General features: G+C 44.9%; 1 protein-coding gene across 1 annotated transcript in view; it reads right to left on the minus strand.

Moving 5' to 3' along the window:
• Nucleotides 1-1,362: 1,362 nt before the first annotated feature.
• RIMS4 (regulating synaptic membrane exocytosis 4) overlaps nt 1,363-24,279 on the minus strand; it is a 56,191-nt gene continuing 33,274 nt past the window's right edge. The window contains exons 3-6 of the mRNA XM_027852695.1: nt 11,073-11,185; nt 10,566-10,667; nt 8,457-8,596; nt 1,363-1,625 (exon numbers count right to left, since the gene is read on the minus strand). Coding sequence (XP_027708496.1) covers nt 1,407-1,625; nt 8,457-8,596; nt 10,566-10,667; nt 11,073-11,185 — 574 coding nt within the window. The 3' untranslated portion in view covers nt 1,363-1,406. The remainder of the gene's footprint in view (nt 1,626-8,456; nt 8,597-10,565; nt 10,668-11,072; nt 11,186-24,279) is intronic.

Genomic DNA, 24,279 nt, shown 5'->3' on the forward strand with positions numbered 1-24,279 from the left:
TCCATTCTATTTGCTTTCCTGGAGTCCACATAAAATGACTCTTTTGCATTCAGTTCACCTGCTTCAGATGTTGTTTTGTGTGTTTTTTTAAAAAGTAAAACCGAGGTTCTCTGGCCCTAGAGACCCCGAAGAAAAGGGTAGATTACCATCTGCCCAGAGGCAACAGGCTGGACTAGATGACCCATGGAGTCCAAGGGCATCAGAGAGGGGTTCTTCTAACAGATTGTCCCAGGTCTCTGGCATGGGGTCCATGACTGGCGTGGAATGCCTGGGCCACACTTCAGCCCCTAGCTTCTCCCAATTCTGCCTTCCTTGCCATCCTGGCTAAGCCCACTCAGGCCCATCTGGGGACTGGCAAGGCTTGCTGCAACACAGGCTGAGAGACCTTAGGGAATCTAGCAAGTTCAACCTAGCTTTACCTGTCCACTGCCACGGGCAGAGTGGGGAGATAGAGTTCCCTTAGAGTCTCAGTTGCATCCCGCTGCCTCTGAGCTGCTGAGACAAGCATCCCCAGGATCTGGAGGTGAGGGGCCGGGAGGCAGCAGCCCCTTATGGGCACTAAATAAAGGCATCCTCGATTCCTACAATGGAATGTCTTTGAGATCATCTAGTCTAAACCCCTCATTTTTAAAGGAGGAAACAGATCCGAAGAAGGGAGGTGATTTGTTAGGGTTGCACAGAGCTAATGAGTGGCTAAGTCAGGACTGAGACCCTTGCCTCCTAGCTCCCAGGTGAGATATCTCTTCCTTGTAGAAAGGAGGCACCATCTGCATCCTGAGTCATCATGGGTTAGGCCTGACATCCAAAGAGCTGTGCCAACAATGTGTGGCAGCCGAGGAGGACACATGCCTAGAAGGAGGTACTTTGTCAAGAGGAGGTGAGCCCCTGATGACCAATGGGCAGCCTCTCCAGGCTGCCTTGATGTTCTGGGGCCTCTCTGGGATGCAGATGGCCTTGACTAATGGCTGGCTCCACCATCCTCCTTGGAAACTCCCTGGGCTCCTCTCAAACTGGCTGCGGGCAGAGTATACAGCCGCTGGAGCCAAGTGCCACAAGAAAGACACTTGCTGGTAGATCGGCACTATGGGGAAGGCAGGCCCCTGGCCTAGGATAGTGGAGACAGCTCCAGGCAACTAGCTCCCAGGAGGACACAAAAAAGGGAGAGGTTGAACAATAGGCCCCCTCCCAAACCTGGGGGGCCTGGAATGACCGAGTCAAAGGTAAAGCCAATTGCTCTAGGAGAGGGAAGCCCTCAGGATGGGGAAGGGGGCCAAACAGGGGATGGGGAGGAGCCCACAGAGTAGGCCTCTCCTCCTTGGGAGGGAGCCCTGTCTGCTTTCATCGGAAGTGCCAGGAGTTCCAGATCCAGGCATAGTCTCTGGGCAACCCCTCCCCAAGTTCAGCCACTACGAGCGCTCCCCACAGGGCCCCACGGTGCTCTCCAGGGACAGCTGAGAGGATTGGCGCAGTAGCGGGCCAGTGGCAGGGTCCACCATGGATGATGTGGGGAAGAGCTTGTACCAACCCACGGCCAGGGTGGTCAAGTCCAGTTCCTCCAGAAGCACCCTCGCCACGCCCATGAAGTGCTTGCGTTCCATCCGTCCATAGTTGCCCCACACGATCACCTGCAGAACAGATACATCGCAGGATTGAGTATGGATTCCCTTCTCCCCCATGGCCTGAGGGTGATCATTCTCTGCACCAACCTATCACCGGGCTTCTTTAGAAACGAGCCCCAGGTACAGCCCTTCAGAGGTCCACCACACGAACCAGACTATCAGGGGCTAGAAAGGACCCTTTCACTTGATAGAGGGAGAAATGAAGTGAAGTGACTTGTCTAAGATCACACAGCTAATAAGTTGCAGAGCTAAGATTCCAACTCATGTGTTCTGACTCCAAGTCCAATGAGGACTAAACTGAGGCCTGGAGAAGGTCAGTGACTTCCCCAAGGTCAAACAGGGGATAAGTAGAACAAAGTTAGAATCTGAGTCCAGGTAATCCAAGTAACTTCCCTGGCCTTCAGTTTCCTTATCTGCAAAATGGGTCTAATATTTGAGTGACCTCTCAAGATTTTTATGAGGAAAGTGCTTTATAAACCGTAAGGCGCCTCCTAGTCCTGACATTACATATTCTGAGATTCTAGGTCTGGATATAGAAAGGTGAGCTGTTCTAATTATTATTAGGCTGGCAGCGAGAAGACTTGAGCTCTGAGTCCTGGCTCAGCTGCAAATGGGTACATACATGATACTGGGTAGGTTGCTTCCTCTCCTTCAGCCTCCACTTTTTTAACTGTAAAAGGGGAATAATAGCTTCTAGTCAATAACTGTTTCCAAGTCTGGGTTTCCTTATATGTAAAATGTGGATAAAATCCTTGTCCTGTCCAGACAAGAACAGCTGTGTTTCCATAGCACTTTCAGGTCTTCAAAATGTTTTACTTAAAACAGCTCTCGGAAGTAGTCAGTAGCTCAAGTATTATCATGGAGGAGAAGTAAGGCAGTGTGGTCCAGTAGGAAGGGATGGATTTGAAGTCAAGGGAACTGGTTTCAGACCTAACTATGACTTACTCTACTACTTGTGTGACCTTAAGCAAGCTAGGTACCTTCTCTGGGCCTCAGTTTCCTCATGGATAAAAGGAGAGGGTTGATGAGATGACCTGTAAGGTACCCAGCTCTAAATCTATGATCCACTTTTTTTTTTGGAGAGAGGAGGGGACCGGATCAATAATTTCATTAAATAATTTCATCTACCAATATGGATCGGAAGCTATTCTATGATTTATAGTCTTAGAGAATTGTCTAAGGCATTGAGACCTCAAGTGATCCATTGCTTTTTTTTTGTTTTTTTTTTTTTTGGTGAGGCAATTGGGGTTAAGTGACTTGCCCAAGGTCACACAGCTAGTAAGTGTAAGTGTCAAGTGTCTGAGGCTGGATTTGAACTCAGGTCCTCCTGACTCCAAGGCTGGAGCTCTATCCACTGTGCCCCCTAGCTGCCCAGTTCTTTTATTTTTACAAAAAGGGAAAGGAGATTTTTGGATAGCAGAAAGTCACATTAAGAAAATCCAAGTCCTAGTTGTCCTGATCCATTTTTGCAGATGAAAAAACTGAGGTTCAGGGAAGGGAAGAGAGTTTCTCAAGGTCACACAGCTAGTAAGAACAGAATCCAGATCTGTCCTTTACTCCACCCAAGACTGCTCCACTCCTCAATCCTCTTCCTTCTAATACAGCTCTTTCCTTTCATATGTCATAATTAAATTCTTGCCTCTGAGGCCATTGGCCACAGAAGTGCATCCCCTCTGCTGACGGTCACCAATGGCCTTCCTGCCATAGCTCAGGAATCTTTTTTCTTGGGAGGCGTCACATTGATTAACAGAAAGCCCCAAGAGTTTCAGGACCAGCATCATCCTGCCACAAGGGAGCACAGAGCTCATGTGGTCCAATGGATAGAGCAGGAGCCAGGACATCTGGGAGCCTCAGCTCTAGAAATCAGAGATATAGAATTGTCAGAGGTGGACAGACCAGGCTGTCAAAGCTGGAAAATAGCTTAGAAGAGCAAGGTACCTCAGAGATCATCGAATCTAATCCTCTCATTTTGCAAATGAGGATATTTCGACTCTAGCTTGGGGATGTGACTTTGCCAAAGTAATCCAGTAAATTCATTTTGGAACTGAGATTGGAACTCTGTTCAGCACTGTTTCCAATATAAGGAAATTTAAGCTTGGCTGTGTGGCCTTAAATAAATTATTCAGTCTCTTGGTGGGAGGTCTCAGTTTCTTATCTGTAAAATGGGGATGATTACATACTATTTTTTTTTTTACCAACACCATGGGTTTTTGTGAGAGGAGAGTAAAATTTAAAAGGCAAACAAAAGTTAAGTAACTTGCCCAGGGTCATATAGCAAGTAAGTGTCTGAGGCTGGATTTGAACTCAGGTCTTCCAGACTCCAGGCCCAGTTCTCTATCTTCTGTGACACCCAGTTACCCCCAAAATGCCATTCACACATGTAAAATAGAGATAGGGACTGGCCCTGTGATTTCATCGGCATAGGGCACTCTGGTAGTAAAGAAATTCTCACTACTTATGCAAGTCAGCACTTTCTCTGCCATTTACAGCCTTAAAGAATTACGGTAGAGTACATACTGAGAGGTTCAATGACTTGCCCATGGGCTTACGTAGCCAGTATGTGTCAAGGGCAAGATTTGCACCCAGATCTTCCTGGTTCAAAATCAGCTCTCCATCTGCTACCCACATGTGAAGCATTCTGGATATCTTCACCATTGTTATTTCCTAAGCAGATGGAGGATGGTCAGAGAAATATGGAAATGGCTTAGGGGGTGGGGATGGGCAAGGGAGTGAGTCCTGAAGCTAGATATCAGGATTAGCTGCTGACCTTGAATGCTCACTCAAATAGTTTGTGGACAGAGTTTCTGCAGTATCTTGGGAACTCCATGACAGGCTATTGTGAGAAGTCTAAAAATTAGCCTAACAATCTACTGGAGATGTCAGCCCAAAAGGGCTGGGGAGCTCTTAAGAACAGAATGTACAAGACACAAAGAAAACGATTCTGATGAGGATAAAAAAGGCAGTTATCTAAAGAGACTCATTTTAATGCATAGATCAGCAACTGACTTAGATTTTTAAAGAACATTAAGAGAAAATGGAAGCTAGGGTAGGTAAATAGAGGGCAAATATAAAAGTATGAAGAAGTCCTGTAAAAATAATGTCTAATCTAAAACACAGAATTAACTGAAGCAGGTAAAAAAAAATAAGGCTTATCTAAACATTTTTTTTTAATAAATACTGGAGAGAAAGAGGGTGTCTTTGATATGATTCTATCAAAAAAGGATAGGATCACTGAACAGGAAGGATGAAATGATGATTATGGATGATTGAGAGAATGTAGGGGTAGCTTCTTTTAATCTGCTTCTGGTTTCTCTGCTAAAGACAATGATCTTTAGACAGGAAAGGACAGAAAAAATGTCATTAATGGGGAGGTGATACCTCAGATAAGTCAGGAGATAGCAAGGAGAGCACCTTGCTTCTCCTGACAAGTTCAAGTCATCAAACCTAGCTGAGTATTGAAAGACCAGGTAGAGTCAATTACTGAGTCATTCAGTGAATTTTGAAAGTTTATGGAGAACTGGGGAGGTGCTTCAGGATTGGAAAAGGGCAAATGTCCCAAAATTTTCCCCAAAAATGGCCAAATAAAGGAACTGCAAACTATAGATTAGTGACTTTGGTTCCTGACAATATTTTAGAATTTATTGTTAAAGGCGTGGTTAGTAAATGTCTAGAAAAGGAAGTCATGATCACAAAAAACCAGCATGACTTCAAGGATAGGTCATGTCAAACTAACTTCATTTTTTTTTAAACAGGTTACTAGACTGTTGGGCTGGGGGAGGGGGGGGGCCCATGCTGTAGACATAGTTGACCTAGATTTTAGCAAAGCATTTGGCAAAGACTTGTGCTGTTCTTGCAGACAAGATGTGGTCTAATTCAGTAGATTCAGAACTGACAGCATGACAAGAATCAAGGAGTAGTCATGAATGGTTCAATGACAACGAGGAAGGTGATTTCTAGATAAGTGCTACAGGGGCCTTTGCTTGGTTCTGTGCTGTTTAACATTTTTATTAATAAAAAAGTTACAGATGCAAGGGTGTGCTGATAAATGTTTAACAACTAGCTCTCTGGAGGGGGGGGAGAAAAATATATGACACACTTTTAAGTTTAATTTGCATTTTTAACATTTTCTCCATCACTTTCTTAAGTCTAAACAGCCAACAAAACAATAAATCAAACCCTGATTTATAGCATTTGCCAACTTCTGAGGCGTAAATGTTCACACGGAAAATTTAACAATCAGCTCTCAACAGCTGGCTAAAGCATTTTGTAGATGACTTATAGTTAGGAGGATGAGCTAATAAATTCAGTGACATAGTTCTCCCCCCCAAAAAAACTCTATAGACTGAACAATAGATGGAAGTTAATAAGATGTTAATAACATGGATGACTATAGTATTACACTTGAATTTAAAATGTGAATTAGTTGGGTGGTGCAGTGAATAGAACACTGGACATGGAATTAGGAAAACCTGAGTTCAAATTCTACCTCAGACACTTACTAGCTGTGTGACCCTGAGCGTGTTGCTTAATCTCTGCCTGCCTCAGTTTGCTCATCGGCAAAATGGGAATAATAGCGCACCTCTCCCAGGGTTTTTTTGAGGATAAAATTAGTTAATATTTATAAAGTGTTTTTCAAACCTTGAAGTGCTATGTAAATGTGAGCTATTATTATTGTTATTAAAAATCAATGTTATAAGTACAAGACTGAGGAGGTACAGCTAGACAATAGTTTGTCTGTAAAAAATGTGATGGCCTTAGTGGACTGCAAGCTTAAGATATGTCAATAGAGCTATACGGTGGCCCAGAAAACTAATTTACTCTCAGTCATCATTAAAAGAAGTATAGTATCCAGGACAAAGGAGGTCCTTGCTGTATTTTGCCCTGGTCAGATGCCACGCAGAGTATTGTTCATCCATTCTGAGTACTCCATTTTAGGATAGATATTGATTAGTCGGAGGGCAGCCAGAGGAGGGTGAACAAAATGGTAGATGGCCTTGAGTTCTAATGCCTTTCAGGATGGGTTGCAGGAATTGGGGATGTGTAGCCAGGAAAAGAGGCTTTGGGAGCTGACAAGATATTTGGAGGACTGTCACAAAGAAGGGGGGATGAAACTGTTGTACTGGGCTTCGAGGGACAGAACTAGGAGCCATGGTAAACCACAAAGAGGAGAACTTCGGTGTGATGCAGGTTAGAGCTTCCTCCATCTCAAAGTAGTTATGGCTGGACCAGGAAGTGGTGGCTTCCTACATCTCAAAGTAGTTATGGCTGGACCAGGAAGTGGTGGCTTCCCTCTCCCACAGGGAGGACTACAGGCTGCGGCTGAATGACTACTTATTGAGCAAGTCGATCAGGGCATTCTATCAGGTTGTGTTCTAGCCGGACTAGAGGGCCTCTGACCATTTGAGACTTCCCAGGCCTGGCATTGATAAGCTATGGCCCATGGGCCAAATCCAGCTCACTTCCAATTTTTGTAGAATGGTTTTTACATGCCAAGATTCAGCCCTGGGGTTGTAGTTTGCCAACTCTTGGTCTAGGAAGTGGTGGAAGGAGCCGTTCCCAGGAGCCTGGGCAGCCCTTTTCCTCTCTGTCCCGGACTCCCTTTGAGGCTAAGTGTCCATTCTGAGCATTTCCAGCCTTCTCAATCAACTGCACTGAGTCAAATTTAGACTCTTCTGCCTGGCATTAAAGGCCCTCCTGGCACTACCCTACTATACCTCAAGTTGTCCTCTTCCATGTAACTCTAGATTCGGGCCAACTTTAGCCCAGGACTTGGAATGACATGGAAAATCCACCACAGATCTAAACTTTCGCCCGTAGTAAACTTAAGGGCAAGGACTGTTTATTGTGTAAATTACATATTTCCTCCAGTGCTAAGCACAGGACTTGGCACACAATAGTCATTTAATAAATGTTTCTTGTCGCTGGCCACTGCAAGTCATCCTTGCTAACAATCATAAATAGTGGTGCAGTGGAAAGACCTAGAGTCAGGATGGAAACTGGGATCGAATCTCTACCCTGGGTTGCTGTATGACCACAGGCTGGCCTTACTTAACCTCTCAGAACCTCGTTTTCCTCATCATTAAAGTAGAACCAATAGTATCTCTGGTACCTCCTCCCAGGGCTGTGGCAGTGATCAAAGGTCATTCATGTAAAGTACTCTGTAACTCTCGAAAGTGCCCCAGAAATGTCAGCTGCTTTTTTAGTATAAGCAATGGCCTCAGGCTCGGGATGATGCCAGAGGCGGAGGAAAATGGTCACCTTACCAACGGAATTGTTGTGTCATGGGGGCCAGGGAGATTAGAGCCTTGTATTCCTCGACAAGGCTGAGATTCCACCTCCTCTATGAAACTTTCCTCTATTGTTCCCACCCAGATCCAGGGATTTCATTTTTCCCAGATTCTCTCACAACTTAAGCATTTTGTTAAGGCCCTTTAGGCCCTGATACCTCAAAGACCAGAACCTCAGTTCTTCCAGCTGGGTCATCTTCCCATCCCTAGAGAGACCAAAATCCAATCTTCCCCAAAGACCAGATTCTCCATCTCCCCCTACCTTCCACCTGCCCCATCCCACCAAAGGCCAGGTCCTTATCTTCCAAAGACCAGGCCCCAGGTACCTACTTCTCCCATAGTCCAGGTTCTCATCTTACCCCAAAGACCAAATGCCAGGTTCTCATCTCCCCCCAAAATTCAGGTCCTCAGTTCTTCCATAGGCCAGATGCCCTTTCCCCAAAGGCCATGACTTAATGTCCCCCAAGTCCAGATTCTCCACCCTTCCGCTAACCCAAGAGCAGGTCATTATCCTACAAAAGCTGAGCCCCCAGCCTTGAGCCATTCTCACCTGCAATACTTTGCCCTGAGGACTCTCGGGGAACAGGAGCACCTGGTTGTACAGGGGATCCAGAGACTTCCGAGCTACTTTGGTCTTCTTCTTGGCAATGCACACACCATTTTCCAGCAGGTAGGCCTTGATGTAGGCCGCTGGAAAAGAGCAGGAGGGCAGAAGTGTCTTATTGGGTTGCTTCCTGGCTCTCACTGGCTGGGGAAAGGCCCTGACAGAGTAGGCTGCCAAGGCCTCATTGTACGTCTTGGCGCTGTCTGGATTGAGGAGGTGTTCACCAGGGATGGGTTCTAAGGGAGGATAAGGGCGCAGCTCCCTCCATATTATTCATACAACCTTGCAAAAGTCTTTTTACACTCCCTGGCCTCAGTTTTCTCCTATATAAAAATGGGGGTGGGGAGGAGTATTGACAAATTAGTTTCTAAGGTCTTTTGTAGCTCTAACATACTATGTCCTAAGGTACTTTTGAGCTCTAAATCCCCTGATCCTAGGTGTGAGTCTGCCTAAGGGTGGGTGGTAAGATGACAGAGAAAATGGCCTTGGGTAGCCTCACATCTGGGCAGGGTAAGAGAGCCAGTCATCCTGTATGCTTCCTCATCATTCTCTCCACTAATCTTCTTCTCTATTCCTAGGGTTTCCCATCAAACCTTGCTCTCACCAGCCAAGTATATTCAAAGTACAGTTTAGCTGATGCTGAGGAAAATGGGAGGAATGAGCTGGGAGAGAGGGGGCACCTTGATGGGATCGTCCCTTGGAGGAAGATGCTGATGAGCAGCTTTGGCTTTTGTTTGGGACAGCCCTGTGTCCAAGTAGCGACCAGGCCTTCCTATCCTCCTCTCCTACCTTTCTCAGGACATTTCTAGGCTCTGCCTTCCTCCCATTTGGTTCTCAGAGTCTAGAGTGGTGGAGGGTTAGGGGCTCCAAATGTGGAGGACATTTAAGAAGTGGTCAGATTTTTTGGAGAAGACCAATGAAGGAATTTTTTTTCTCAACTATACTTTTTACACGAGTTTTGTTTTCTTTTGTTTTCTTTTTCTTTTTTATTTAATGGGAGAGTTGAGGAAGAAAAAATACTTGTTAATTGAAAAAACAATTTTTTAAAAAAGAGAGTAAAATGGTCAGGTCAGGGGGCCTGATCACTTGGGGAAGGGCATGATCAAAGTAGAAATATGTCCAGGATTGGAACAGAGGTCAAGTTTTAGGTGTGATTTGTAGGTTGGAGGATTGGAAAGGACTTGAAGGTCATGTAGTCCAACCTTCTCATGAGAAAACTAAGGCCCAGAGGGGTTAATTAACCAAGGTCACTGGAGCAGTAACAGAGTTGAGAGTCAAACTCAAGTTTTCTATCTCCAGGTCAAGCATTTTTCCCATTTATATGGCAGCTCCCTTCCTTTATGGTCTGCACTGGGTGTGGTTGAGGTCAGGGCTGATGAGGTCAAGGTTAAGATATGGTCAGCGTTGAGAGGTGTCCTGGGGTGGTGCTGGGGTCTAGGCTAATCCACAGGGTTGAAGACTATTAAAGTTTAAGGCCCTAATTATGGTACAGAATGCTACCATCAGGAGCTGTTCTTCAGGCACGTGATCAACGTGGGAAAGATGTAGTCAGGACTAGGGGTATTAACTAGGACAGTGGAATTAGTAATGGCTAAGTTCATGATCAGGTTGATGCCATGGCTGGGGCCAAGAGCCTAGTGGAGGCTGGGGGTGTGGCCACGGTCAGGTGTTAAAGGCAGGTCTAGGATTGATGTATGAGAGTTTCCTAAAGGCTAGAGGCATGATTGGGGATAGGAAACGACTGGCGTTATAGTAGAAATTAGGAGGTATGGTCTGGGCTAGTTAGGCTGAGTTAGAAGGGTATAGTAAACACTTGGGTCAAGCTTAGATACAAGAACTAGAAATACGGTTAAGGCGGAGTTGTGGTCAAGGTCAGGCCTACAGTTTGGGCTGGGGATGTCACACTAACATGCCAGGGAGATGATAAGGACCTAGTGTCTTGACTGAGTGGTGGTTAGAATCTAAAAAGGTGAGGATGGATTGGTCAGGGCCTACACCAAGTCCTAGTGGGTCCCAAGTGAGAGGTTCAGTAGTTCTCATGAACTCCGGGGTTACCTGGCAAGGTCTTGGAGCCTGGTTTGGCTGTTAGACCTCGGGCTTGGATGATGTCCACTTCAAGCTGTCCATTCCTCTCCTGCAACCCGATCTCCACATCTCCTACCAGGTCCCCAAAGCAGAGAAAAAAGATTTAGGAGCTCCCTTGGCCAAGGACAGGCCTCACTGTTCAGGTAGGTGTCCCTGAGGACAATGCCATCACTGTCTTAGACCTAGACCAAGGGTCTGCAGAGGGTAAGGCAGGTCCGTACTTTACCTTAGTTCAGAACTTCTAGTGGGAGTACTTTGGGAAAGACAAGGCAACTGCTCCCAGTGGTATTGAGTGAAGGTTGAGGGGGCTAAGGAATCCAGTTTCAGGTCACAGGAGCTGCTCAATGGATTCGGACTCAGGGATGGACAAGGGAGCTCAGAGGACTGGCCAGCCTAGTCTGGCAAATTAGTCAGGGGATTCTCTTACTTCCTGGGTGGGCTCCCCATGGATCTCCTTGGGGTCTGAAGGTCACTCACCCATGGATGTGGTGGCTAAAGTCTGACGTCCCACAAATTGTGCAGGCCCCATGCTGCCCAGGAAGTCACTGAACTGAGCATCAGATGCGAGGCACACACCTCCATAGGTAAGACTGGAAGAGGAGAGAACAAGGTTCAGAAGGGTCTTTTGAGCTCTAAATCCCATGATCCTAGGTTTGAGTCTGCCTAAGGGTGGGTGGTAAGAAGACAGAGGCCTGTGTAGGAAATGTGGTTGGGAATGTTGCTTCTGCACATCATTCATCAGGGTAATGAGTAGCTGCTGGGGTATTGACAGCTGTAGGCAGTTGACAAGGAAATGTGGGGAATGGGAGATGTAATTAGGGGCAGAGACTCACCGTGGGGAAATTAGGCACTCCAGATAGGCTGTAAACCCTGCATTACCCAGCCAATGGGGAAACAGGGGAAGGAACTGTGATTCGGGCCTAGGAATAAAAAGCTTTGCTCTCCCTTCTGTAAGGTATGCCCACACATGGGACACCCGGCCTTGCTAGGCTATTAATAAAAAGTTTTTCTGGTTCACCAACAGCTTCTTGGAACTTTTTTTGGGGGGGGCAATTGTGGTTAAGTGACTTGCCCAGGGTCACACAGCTAGTAAGTGTCAAGTGTTGGGTTTGAGGCTGGATTTGAACTCAGGTCCTCCTGACTTCAGGGCCAGTGCTCTATCCACTGCATTCTTGGAACTTTTGTTGCTTACACCTGCTATCCCCAAGAACTACACCCAGTTAGTTGTCTGTCTCAGAATCTGTTTCTTTCTGCATTTTTATTAGTCCTTGCTGTCTCTCTCATTAGATTTTGCCTCCCTATCAGTCTTTGTTTCTGCCTCTCTTCTTCACCTTTTGTCTGTCTGTCTATTACTGTCTGTCTGCCTGTTGCTGTTCCATCGCTGCATCTGCCTCCCCATTGGTCTCGGCCTATTGTTCTCCTTCTATCAGCCTCTGATGGTCTCTGTCTCCACCTTGGCCTTTCTCTTCATCAGCCTCAGTCTCTCTGTCATCTTCCTCTGTCCATCAGCTTCAATTCAATTCTACAAATACTTACCAACTCTCTGCTACGCACAAGTCATTAAAGTACTCTGCTAGGTGCTGGGGATCCCGGACAAAAATGAAACACAGGACCTGCGAGCATCAATTCTACTAGGGGCGGATATACATGATGCACACATATAAGTAAATATAAGATAAGCTGAGGAGGGAAAACAAAGCGTTAACCAGGGGAATCCAGAAAGGTTTCTAGGAGGTGACAGGTGAGCCAAGTCTTGAAGAAAGTGAAGGACTCTGAGAGGCAGAGTTGAGGAGGGAGGCACTGGAGAAAGCCTGTTAGGAGGTGTGGAGTTGGGCATTGGTGAAGGGGAATAGAATGAAATGTGGCTGGAGATCTAAATGGCAGCCAGGTCAAGGAGGGCCTTAAATGTCAAGCTGAGCACTTTGTATTTTAGCCTCAATGCAACGGGGAGCCACTGAAAGTTTTGAGGAGAGTATGAAGATCCAACACGCTTTAGGAAGATTATTTTGACTGTATGGAGCTAGTCCATTAGACTGTAAACTTCTTGAGGGCAGGGACTATATTATATTTTGCATTTTTTTTGTATCCCTAGCACTTAGCTCAGTGCCTGGCACTTAGTAGGTGATTAGTAAATGCTTATTGACTGTATAACTGGAGGACAGATTGGAGGGAAGAGCTTGGAGGCAGGGAAACCATTAGGAAGATACTACAATAGTCTAGACAAGGGCCCATAGGTGCCTGAATTAGGGTAGTGATCATGCAAGCGGCAAGAAGACAGATTCAATTAATGTGGTGAAGGCAGAATCAACGGGTCTTGGCAACTGATTGACTATTTTGGGGAAAGGGAGAGGGAAGAGTTAAGAGTGACGCAGAGCTTTCCAACCTAAATGATTGGAAGGATGGTGGTGCCCTCTCCAGAAATAGTAATTTTTGGAGGAAGGGTTGGTTTAGGGAGGAAGATCATTAGTTCTGGTTTTGGATATATTGCATTTGAAATTCTGATGGGATGTCCAGACAGAATTGTCCATCAGGCAGTTGGCAATGCTGGCCTGTAGTTCAGGAAAGTGATTAGGGCTGCATATATAGATCTGTGTGTCTATATATAGATAATTGAATCAAGCCTATGTCTCCACCTGTCTCTCCACCAGCCCTTTCTCTGCCCCATTTGTCATTCTCTCCACCAGCCTGTATTCCTATCTCAAAAGGAATCATTAAGGTCTCTTTCAGTTGGCTTCTTCTAAGACTCTGGACAGTCCTAAAATCTTGGCACTCTATCCTTTGAGAGACTTGTGTACCCTGTTACCTCCATCCCATCCTCAGATACCAGGAACTCCTGCAGGGGGATAGGAATTGGGAGTCACACTGAGTCCTCATACCACCCAAGAGGGGCTCCCCTCACCAGAGGGTCCCAATTTCCTTACTACATTACTGCAACTATGCACAGGTCCCCAAAGGGAAAAAAGTAGTATTGGAGTCAGTTCTGGGGCTGTCGGTGACTCTCTGAGCACACCATTTCCGAGCCCTAGAATATCAGACCTGGAAGGTCTTGATATTGATCAGAGAGTTTGACCTTTTCCTGTGATCAAGATCTCACATGATTTGGTGGCAGAGTCCAAACTAGAACCCAGGTCTCCTGATTCACAGCTCACTACTCTTTCCTCAAAAGACAGCAAAAATGTGATATAGTTTTAAAAAAAGTAAAGAAAGAAATCTGGATTAGGAGCCAAAAGACTTGAGTTTAAATTCTGGCTCTGCTAATTACTCCCTTTGTGACGAGTCATTTCCCTTCTTTGAGCCTCAGTTTCCTCATCTGTAGAATGAGGATTTTGGACTAGATGAACTTTTAGGTCACTTCTAACTCTAAATCTACAATCCTGCAATCTGGGGACAAAAATCATAAATATAATCATCATTTGGTGCTATAAGAGGTAAGAGAAGGGAGGGATCCTTAAGGGCTATTCAGGTTAAGGGCATCTTCCTGAGGAAGGAAGGAAATGGTACCAAGCACTATGATGAGCACTTTATAAATCTTATCTCATTTAATCCACATCACAACCCTGTGAGTTAGGTGCTATTATGATCTCCATTTTATAGTTGAGTAAACTGAGGCAGAAGTAGTTAAGTGACTTGCACAGGGTCACACAGCTAGTATGTGTCTGAGGTTGAATCTGAATTCAGGTCTCCTAGCTGTCTTCTAGGTGAGATGTGACTTGTGCTAGCTAAATGTTGAAAGTAGTGTGGTATAATGGGAAGAACATTAGATTTGAAGTTAGAGGCCCCGGATGTGAGTCTCAGTTCTGCTATTTATTTCTTCTGTGAAATTCGACAAGTCCCTTCCTCTCCAGGATCTGTTTCCTTATTTGTAAAACCTAGAAGGTTGAACTAGATACTTTCTAAGATCTCTTTCAGCCCTAGATACTATGACTATACACTGCCCAGTTTATTGCCATTGAAGTGGTTCCACATGGAATCCCATCTGTTCCCCACTCCCCCTGCCTGGAGATCGCCTATTGCTAAGCAATAGCCACCTGATGGCCCAGGGATGCAGCCAGAGTTTTAGAGATGTCCATTACTTGATATCCCTGGCTGCACAGATAATCATTATCATCACAATAGCTAACAATTATACAGCTCCGTAAGGTTTGCGAAGCACTTTACTTATATTAGCTCATTTGATCCTCATAACAGCCTTACGAGGTAGTTTGTAAAATCCCCATTTTACCAATGTGGAAAATGAGGCTAAGAAGTTAAGGTGACTTGGCTAGGGTTACACAGCTAGTGTCTCAGGCAGAACTGGGACTCAGGTCTTCCTGACCCCAAGCTTAGCATCTTATCCATTATGACACTTTCCTGCCACATAAGCAGAGCTTCTCTTCTTTCATCCATCCATCCATCCATCCATCCATCCATCCATCCATCCATCCATCCATCCAGGGATGTACTATAGCCAGCTTGAATGGGCTCATGAGATACAAGTGTTAAGCATACACTGTGAGCATTTACTCTTAGGAAATTGACAAGCTCTACAGATCAGGGCTTGATTTATTGTTTTGTTGATTGTATAGACTTAAGAAAGCAACAAAGAAAATGTTAATAATATAGATTAAACTTTAAAATGTGCCATCCATACATTTTTTGGAAAGTTGACTTAAACATTTACCAACACACCCTTACTTACATCTATTCATTTGTTCATCCATCCATCCATTCAACAACTTTTATTAACAAACATCCATTGAATGAATGAAGCCTTTAGTTGCCTCAGGTCAATGTTTGCCTTTTCTTCGCTTCTAAATCCAGGAACCATAAAAAATTCACTTCAGAACTCTGGTTTTTATACCTGAGATCTGAATGTACAGGAAACATTACTTGTTTCTCCCACTCTACTACAGGATAGAGCTTTCCTCCATCAGGACACTGTGGACTAAAAAAGTTTGGTCTGCTACGAAAAAAGGGCGTGTCGGGGCAGCTAGTGGTAACAGTCCTGGAGTTAGGAGGACCTGAATTTAAATCTGGTCTCAGACACTTACTAGCTTTGTGACCCTGGGCAAGTCACTTAATCCTGATTACCTCAAGGAAAAAAAGAAAAGGTCATGTCTATTACTAAGAAGAAGAGAGCAGGCAGGGGTCTCCAAAGGTCATCATTCCCCTGCCTCTTGGAAGAACAGCTTCCTTCTTCTAGGAAGGAACTAGAAATGATTTGTCTTTCCTCAAACCTCACTCAGCACTTTGTATCTCTCTTAAGCACCATATCATTCCATTTTATTTCACAGTTATCTGCACCAATATCATGTGTCCTGGATCAGGGCATTTTAAAAAATCTTTACATCTCTAGTGCCAAAGAATATGGGTAGATGCCTAGAAATCATCTGCTGGATTGAATTAGATTGAACAGTCTCCAAAGAAGTCAAGTTTGATTTGTTGGGGTCTAGAAGTCCTTCCTAATGCCCGAGCCAAATATTTTCTGCTATATAATTTAAATTCCTGCTTCAATTCCATTAAATTAGTGTCAATTGAGAGCTTATCTTCTTGTGCAACCCTATGCTAAGTGGGGAGAGACTTGAGGCAAGCCCTTTCCTTCTTTCTGAGCCTCACTTTCCCAATAAGAAAAATGAGGAGGTTGGACCAGACAATCTGAAAAGACCCTTCTTGAATCAAGCTTCTGCGAATCTGTGGGTGCCACAACACAGCTTAGGAGTCCAACCCCATGCCCGCCCTTCTTGGGGACCCAAGAGAGGCTTTCAACATCCTGAAATTGAAAGTTTCCTCTAACTTCCCATTGTTTCTTTGTCAGCACCCGGCAGGATCCTGAGGAGACAATGGTGAGACTGACAATGAGGTAATTATCTGTAATTGTTTGTGATGCCTAGGCTGCTGCCTTATTTCTTATTGTGCAGCTGGCTCCCAGGGCCTCTCCTGCTGGGAAGGTCGCCTGGGTTGCAGTGCCAGAAAGTTATGTACCCTAAGAACCTTAGGGCAGAGAACAGAGAATATTAGATCTTGAAGAAACCTGCCTCCAGAGGTCATAGTTCCCTTTCACTGAAGGTCTTCAAGCAGGATGTTGGATGACCATTGGTCAGATACATGGTAGTGTATTAGCTAGTCAATAAGCTATGTGTCAGCACCGTGCTAAAGCACGAGGGATACAAAGAGATGGCAAAATTCCCTGCTCGGGACGTGGAGTCCAAGTTGGACTCAGTCAAAGGGCCATACTCAAGGACCTAGAAGGCTACATGTGGCCTCGAGGCTGCAGGTTCCCCATCCCTGGTCTAGGAAATAAATCTTGCGGAAGGCGGGATTTGAGCTGAGGCTTGAAATAAGCCAGAGAAATTAAGAGGCAGGCATGAGAGGAAGTCTTTTCAAGGCAGCAGTTGGATTAGATAACATGGATTAATTCTGGGAGTTTAGAACATACAACAGAGAACATCAGGGTTGGGGGAGAAGCTTAGAACATAGAACATAGAATCTCAGAGCTAGAAGGAACCCTAGGACATATATCATAGAATACCAATCCTGGAAAGAATTTTAGAAAATAGGAATTTTAGACCAGAGAACACAAAGTGCTAGGCCTGAAAAGTACCTTAAAACATAGAATATAAGATTTAGAAGTGATCTTGGAAGGCATTTAATCTAACCCTCTCATAGTACAAGTAGGGAAACTGCGGCCCAGAGAGAGGAAATATCTTGTCTAAAGTCACCCAGGGAGTTAATGACACTGCTTTATTTATCTAAGATGGAGGTAGGAGTCTAGGCTTGGACAAAAATCCTTGCTTTCCTTTAAAAACAACAACTGTAAAATGAAATTTCCCGCATTTCAAATTTTATGAGTTAGGCTCATTTATTTGAAACTCCCGGATGTTTTATTGATTAGCTTTTGGGATTGTGTTAGCTCCTGGATACACAGTGTCCTCAATCATTAAAACAGTCAAGCTTCCATTTCATTTTCAAAATGCATTCACTTTCTCAGTTTCATCCAGAATCTGGAAAACAAAGCAGTATAGTGAGAACATAGGCTTGTGAGGCAGAAGAACTGGAAGGTAATCTAGCTTTGCCACTGGCTAGAGACCTGAGGTAAGTCACCTTTCCCCCTGCCGTCTACCTTCTCAGCCTCTGTTTTCTCCTCTCCAGAACGAGGGAGGGGACTTGGACAACTTGATCCTACAAGTTAATCCCAGCTTCCGATCCTATAATTCTGATGCTCGTGAGAGCCCTGGTCTTAATAGTGACTGATTCTAGTGAGGACAAACTTTGATTTGAACATCAGTCAGCCAATCAACTAACATTTATTATGTGCAAGGATGTATTGCAAATAAAAAACCCAAGCAGTTTTGACCCCTCGATGTCCACATAGGCACACACATACATATATGCCACACACGCATACACACATACATGCACACATGCAGAGGCAGCACATGTAAAGTTAAAGGCAAAGAAAATATTCCATTCACCTGCACACACTCACTCGAAGTAACAGAACATAGAATGTCGGAGCTAGAAGGGAGCCTAGAGCATAGTATATGAGAGCTAGAAGGCGGTCTTAGAACATGGAGAATCAGAGCTGGAAGGGACCTTAGAACACAGAAGGTCAATTCTGGAAGGGACCTTAGCAATGATCAGGTCTAATTTGTTTGGTTTCACAGATGAGAAAACTGCGGAGGAAGAAAAGAAAGGGTAACTAACTCACTGAGGATATATAGCAAGTTAGTGACCGAGCTATGGCTTAAACCTATATTTCCCTGCTCTTAAATCAGCATTCTCCCCTTTCTGACTCGTTGCCTCCTAAGTCTGCTCAGGGGGCCCCACACAGCATAGGACTCCTTGCCACACTTGCCCATTCAGACCTATTCCTGCCTTTCCAGTATGTCTGTTTCCCCAGACAACAGATGGTCTTGGGGGGAGGGGGCCGGCCCGACACCTGCAGGCCTCAAGAGCTTGGTAACCAGGCAGCAGGCTGTGCCAAGAAAGCCCAGCCCTGGCCAATCTAGGGCCAAAATGGCTGCACGCTGCCAGCTCAGACCCTGATGCTTTCCAAGGTGGAGAACCCAAGCACTCTGATGTCCGAGGATGAAAAAGAGTGGGATGAAGTGGGAAAGGGAGGAAGGGACCAGAGCTCAGCTCTTTCATCTCTACAGTGATGGCATTGTTGGCCCTGGACTTTGAGTCAAGGAAGAGACTTTGGGGAGAGATGAGTGAAAGAATGTTTGAGCCAGACATCAGGCTGCACACCTGTGTGCAGACTGACAGCATTGGGCTGCCCAGGGACACCAGGCCACTGCAGAGAAGGGAGTCTCTTTCTCCAAGGGACAGAAGTGTCTGTGCTGAATATCCTCTGTATCAAAGTCACGTGCCCTGACACTGCCTAATGGAAAGCAGGGGGGAACATTCCCCATTCTGTATACATGTATCCTATATACATATGCAACTAGGTGGTGTAGTGAATAAAACGCTAGGACTGGAATCAGAAAGACCTGAGTTCCAATCTAACCTTAGATACTTGTTGGCTGTGTGACACTGGGCAAGTCACTTGACCACTGTTTGCCTCAGTTTCCTCAACTGTAAAATTGGGATAATAATTATACCTACCTCCCACAGTTGTTGTGAAGATAAACAAGAGACAATATATGTAAAGTACTTTGCAAACCTTAGAGTCACATATAAATGCTAACTCTAGCTATTATCAGGTATGTATCCAATTCCACAGGTCAAGCATAAACATATACAAGCATATGCACAAATATAGGCACTCACTCATTAGCGTGAAATTAATTCACACACAATTAATCAACCTATCAATCTATCAATGGTCAGTAGTGCCAGGCATAATGCAAGGTGCTAGCAATACAAAGGCTATGAATGCAGAAACAATTTCTGTTCTTAAGGAGTTTACATTCTAAGAATATTAACCCTGGGCCCCCTCCCACCCCTCATTGACAGTTAAAGAATGTGTATTCGCATGAGGAGATTCACACACATAGAGATACACACATATAGCTAAACTCTCACACACACATATAGGGAACTATATCTATATGGAGACATATATATGGTAGAAGATGGATGATACTAAGACCACTTCAGGTTGCTAAAGAGAGAACAACACTATGGGAAGAAACCAGGATGAGAGGAGTTGAGAGTCTTCATCATCTCCCCATCCCTCGCTGGCTACCTTAGAGACTTTGGGAAATTTCCCTTTGGCTGAAATCCGAGACTCTCTCTTGGTTGAGAGTTCCCTCCTTCCACTGGGAGAGCTCTTTCACTCTGTGTAGTCTGGTATATGTTTTCCTATGTAGACTTTCTCTGATTTTTTTTGCTATCAATTTGGATAAAAGAGTTTCTTGGCTATGCATGTTTGTTGTGGAACTGGTATTTGGTAAGAAGGAAGTCAAGCCTTGAAAACTTGAGGCGTTCCTTTCCCCATTAATGAATAGAGATCAGAAATTTAGCTTGAACCTGAAAATTACATCCACCGGACTAAGAATATTTAAGGAAAACAAATAGACATCATTGTAGACTGGTACCCTCTATCTCTAAGAAGAGCAGAGTGGCCAAGATTCTGGCTCGAACCTCCTGCTTCTCTCCTACCAGGAAATGGTCTCCCTTGGAGAAGGGTGGGAGTCGGGGAGCAGAGGCTAGAAACGTCTATTCTGTCTCCCTTTGAGCCACACAGGTATACCTCCATGCTACATGGGGCAAAGAGCCACAAGAGACCTGACCCCAAAGAGACTCTCTTTTCTCTTCTCTCCGACTCCTCCCTGTCCCTCATGCAGGCTGGGGCATTGATCTCCACTGATGAAGAGAGAGTCACCTGCTAACGGGATGTAGGACTCTGGACACATTCATACATATACACACATGTGTGCACATGTACACACAGCCCACATGTGCACACACATGCATATTGTGTGTAAAGACGTGTGTTTGTGTGTATGATTGACTGTATGTACATGTATGTATGCATATATAGATCAAGTGTATGTCTACATACATACATATATTCACACATAGGTATATGTGTGTATATATACACATAGGTATACATGTGTGTACATATACACACACTCAGTCATGCACTTTTATCTCTACAGACATACATGTTCATACTTGTGAAGATGTACACACACTGGTAATGTACTCACACAGGTAAACACATATATGTGCATGCACAGATACACATAAAAAACATTCACCTGCATACTCACCCAGGTAACATGTACACTGATACATGCATGTAAACGAGTGCACACACATGCACTCACTAGAAATAATTTGGTCAGGTGCCCCTCTGATATGTGAGTAGAGGGGTACCACTGAAACTGAGGGGTACCACTGACAGCTGGGCTGTCTAATGGGCCGGGCAGGCACAGCTGTCTTCTGGGGCTATTGGCTGCCCTGGGAAGTTCTGGCCCTCAGCCCAGGGGAGGGGCCTGGATGGTTCATTTCCGTCCTTCCCATCCCACAGAACCACATGGGCCTCTGTGGGTCTATTTTTAAGCCAAAGCTGAGCAATTTTCAGCCTGGTGCCATCACTCTTAGAGCTTGGAGAGGAGGTGGGAGAGAAGGGCGGAGTGGCTCCTTCCTCTCCGGGAGCTCTGACATCAGTCTGGGATCGGCAGGAGGTCAGAATACCTGCTAATAACAAGGAGGAGGTGACCAGTAAAAGCAGCAGCCTGTTAACACATCCTCATAGTCCACTCGCATCTACCTCCCCCAGTCATGGTGGTAAGTCTGTGCCTTCAATCCACACTGACCATAGGCTCCTAGATATAGATCTGGAGGGGGCTGTGGATGTTTCCCAGTCCAACAACTGCATTTTTACCTCGTGACCTTGACAGTTCCTTTCTACTTCAAGTCAATGATCCTGAGGAAAAGTGAGTTTCTAATCCTCCCCTTTACAGATGAGGAAGCTGAGGCCAAAGAGGGACAATGACTTGTCCAAGGCCACACAGGTAGGAAGTCACAGAACTGGGACTGAAACCTGGATCTTCTAATTCCAGACTCAGTATTCTTTCCACTGTGAAACACTGCTCTGCCCACTATCTCCAAGGGTTCTTAACCTGGTGCTCACAGACCCCCAAAGGAACCAGGGGTAGATCTCAGGGAGTCCATAAATTTGGATGGGGGAACCCACATCTTTATTTCCCCAGCCTCTAACCTAAATTTAGCATTGCCTTCAATTACTTAAAAACATTATTCTGACAAGTGGCCCAAAGACCTTATCAGACTGCCAAAGGGGTCCATGGCACCAAAAAGGTTAAGCCCCTCTGTAGTACTAGATAGAAGAAGCATCACCAGGACTTTGCCCTGCTGCAAAGATGGTATCAGAAGTCAAAATAATGCTCTTAAGAATGCCCTCAAATACTAGAGAATGGCTGAGTGAATTATGGTTATGTAATGGATATAATGAGGGACAACTAGGTGGCACAGTGGATGGAGTGCCAGGACTGGAGTCATCTTCCTTAGTTCAAATCCAGCCTCAGACACTAACTGTGTGACCCTAGGCAAGTCACTTAACCCTGTTTGTCTCAGTTCCCTATCTGTAAAATGTGCTGTAGAGGAAATGGCAAACCACTCCAATATTTTTGCCAAGAAAACCCCAAATGGGGTCACGAAGAGTCGGACATGATTGAACAACAATAGATATGATGAAATACGTTTGTGCTATAAGAAATGATAAAAGGGATGGGTTTTGAGAAACCTGGGGAGACTCATAGGACCTCAAGCCAAGTAAAACCAGCAGTCAGGAGAACAATTTATCCAACAACAATAACATTGTAAAGACAAATAACTTGGAAAAACTCAAGAATGCTGGTCAATGTGATGACCAGACAGGATGCTAGAGGAAATGCATTGCCCACTTCCTGGCAGAGAGGCAATAGATTCAAGAAGCAAAAGGACACATACATTTTGGGACATCGACAATGTGGGCATTTGTCTTTGCTTGAGAGTTTTGTTTTTCTATTTTCCTTTTAAATTGGGGGTGGGTAGGAGGAAAGGAGAAAAAATAAATACTTGTTAATAGAAAACAGAAAAAAATGTCTCCGGAGGAGCAAAAAGCATGCCAGGAATCCTTGGGAAGAAGGTTCATTCATTTTGAAAATTGCTTGGAGTCTGGTGAATTAGGAAAAATGTTCGATTTGGAGACAGAGTGTTTGGTTTCAATCCTAGAGTATTAGAGGTCATCAAATGTAAGTTCCTCCCTTTGTAGGTAAAGAAACTGAGTCTCCAGAGAAGTTAAAGGACCTGCCCGAGGCCATAGAAGTAGGGGGATAGCAGAGCCAGGATCACGTCTTAAGTAAATGGTAGAGTTGGGATTTGAACCCAGGTTCTCTGATGCCCAATCCAGTGTTCTCTCATTCCAAAATCATTCCTAGCACCATAAGGCCAGCTTTTACAGGGGTGGCTAGTGAAGTTCAACAAGTGTTTATTAAGCACTTTCTATAGGTACTGAGGCAAGTGCTAGGAAGAAAAAGACAAAAATCAAACAATTCTTGCTCTCAGTGAACTTACAATCTACTGAAATGAAACAATATGTGCACAAATAAATAAATGCAAAACATATGCAAAGTAATTTTAAGAGGGGACACCCAAACAAATGGGGGTTCAGGAAAAGGCTCTCCTAGGGGGTGGCACTTGAACTGAACCTGAAAGGGAGGTTGGGATTCCAAGAGGAAGAGGAGGGAGGGCATGCATTCCAGGAGTCAGGGACAGCCTGTGCAAAGGTACAAAGGTAGGAGATGTGTATAAGGCAAGCAGTCCAGTTTGGCCTGCATGAGGGGGTATCATGTGAAAACAGTGTGGAAAGATAGATTGGAGGCAGAGTGTAAAGGGCTTTAATTGAAAACAGAAGGATTTGTATCTTATCAAAAAGGGAAGAGGGAAACACTGAATCGACATGGTCAGACCTGGGCTTTGGGACTATCAGTTTGGCAGCTGTGTGGAAAATGAACCGGAGAGGAAAGAGACAGGAGGTAGAGAGAGCCAATCGGAAGGCTACTGCAGCAGTCTAGATGAGAGGTGATGAGGGTCTGAATTAGGCTAGTCGTCGAACAACTAGCAAGAAGTGGATGGATGTGAGAGGTGTTGAGGAAAAACAAGGAAGTTCAGAAGAAGGGTGAGTTTGGGGGGAAAGAGAATGAGTTCTGACTGGATTGACTGACTGAAATGCCTATGGAAACTCCAAGTGGAGGGTCCAACGGGTAATTAGTTATGTGAGACTAGAGTTCAGGATAAAGATGACACCTATATATGGAGATTTGGGAGTCATCTGCAGAGAGATGATGAGCTGGTGAAATGGGGATGGGAAATAGAAGGGAGAGAGGGAGAAGAGAAAAGGAGGAGAGAAGGAAGAGAGAGGAGAAAGAAGGAAAGAAGGAAGAGAAAAAGAGAGAAAGAGGGGAGGGGGAGAATGAGAGGAGTGGAGAGGAGAGAAGAGGAGAGGAGAGAATGTGAGAAGAAGAGAGAAAGAGAGAGGAGAGGAGAGAGGAGGGAATGAGAGGAGAGGAGAAAAGGAGAGAAGAAGAGGGAGGAGAGGAGAAGAAAGAGGAGAGGAGAGGAGACAAGAGGAGAGAAGAGAGAAGAGGAGAGAAGAGAGAAGAGGAGAGGAGAAAAGAGGAGAAGAAAGAAAAGGAGAGATAATCTATGGAAAGAAAAGAAAAGAGCCTAGGACAGAACTTTTTTGAGG

This window comes from Vombatus ursinus, unplaced genomic scaffold (genome assembly GCF_900497805.2).
Source record: "Vombatus ursinus unplaced genomic scaffold, bare-nosed wombat genome assembly UNPS02000580.1, whole genome shotgun sequence".
In the NCBI taxonomy this organism is placed as follows: Eukaryota; Metazoa; Chordata; class Mammalia; order Diprotodontia; family Vombatidae; genus Vombatus; species Vombatus ursinus.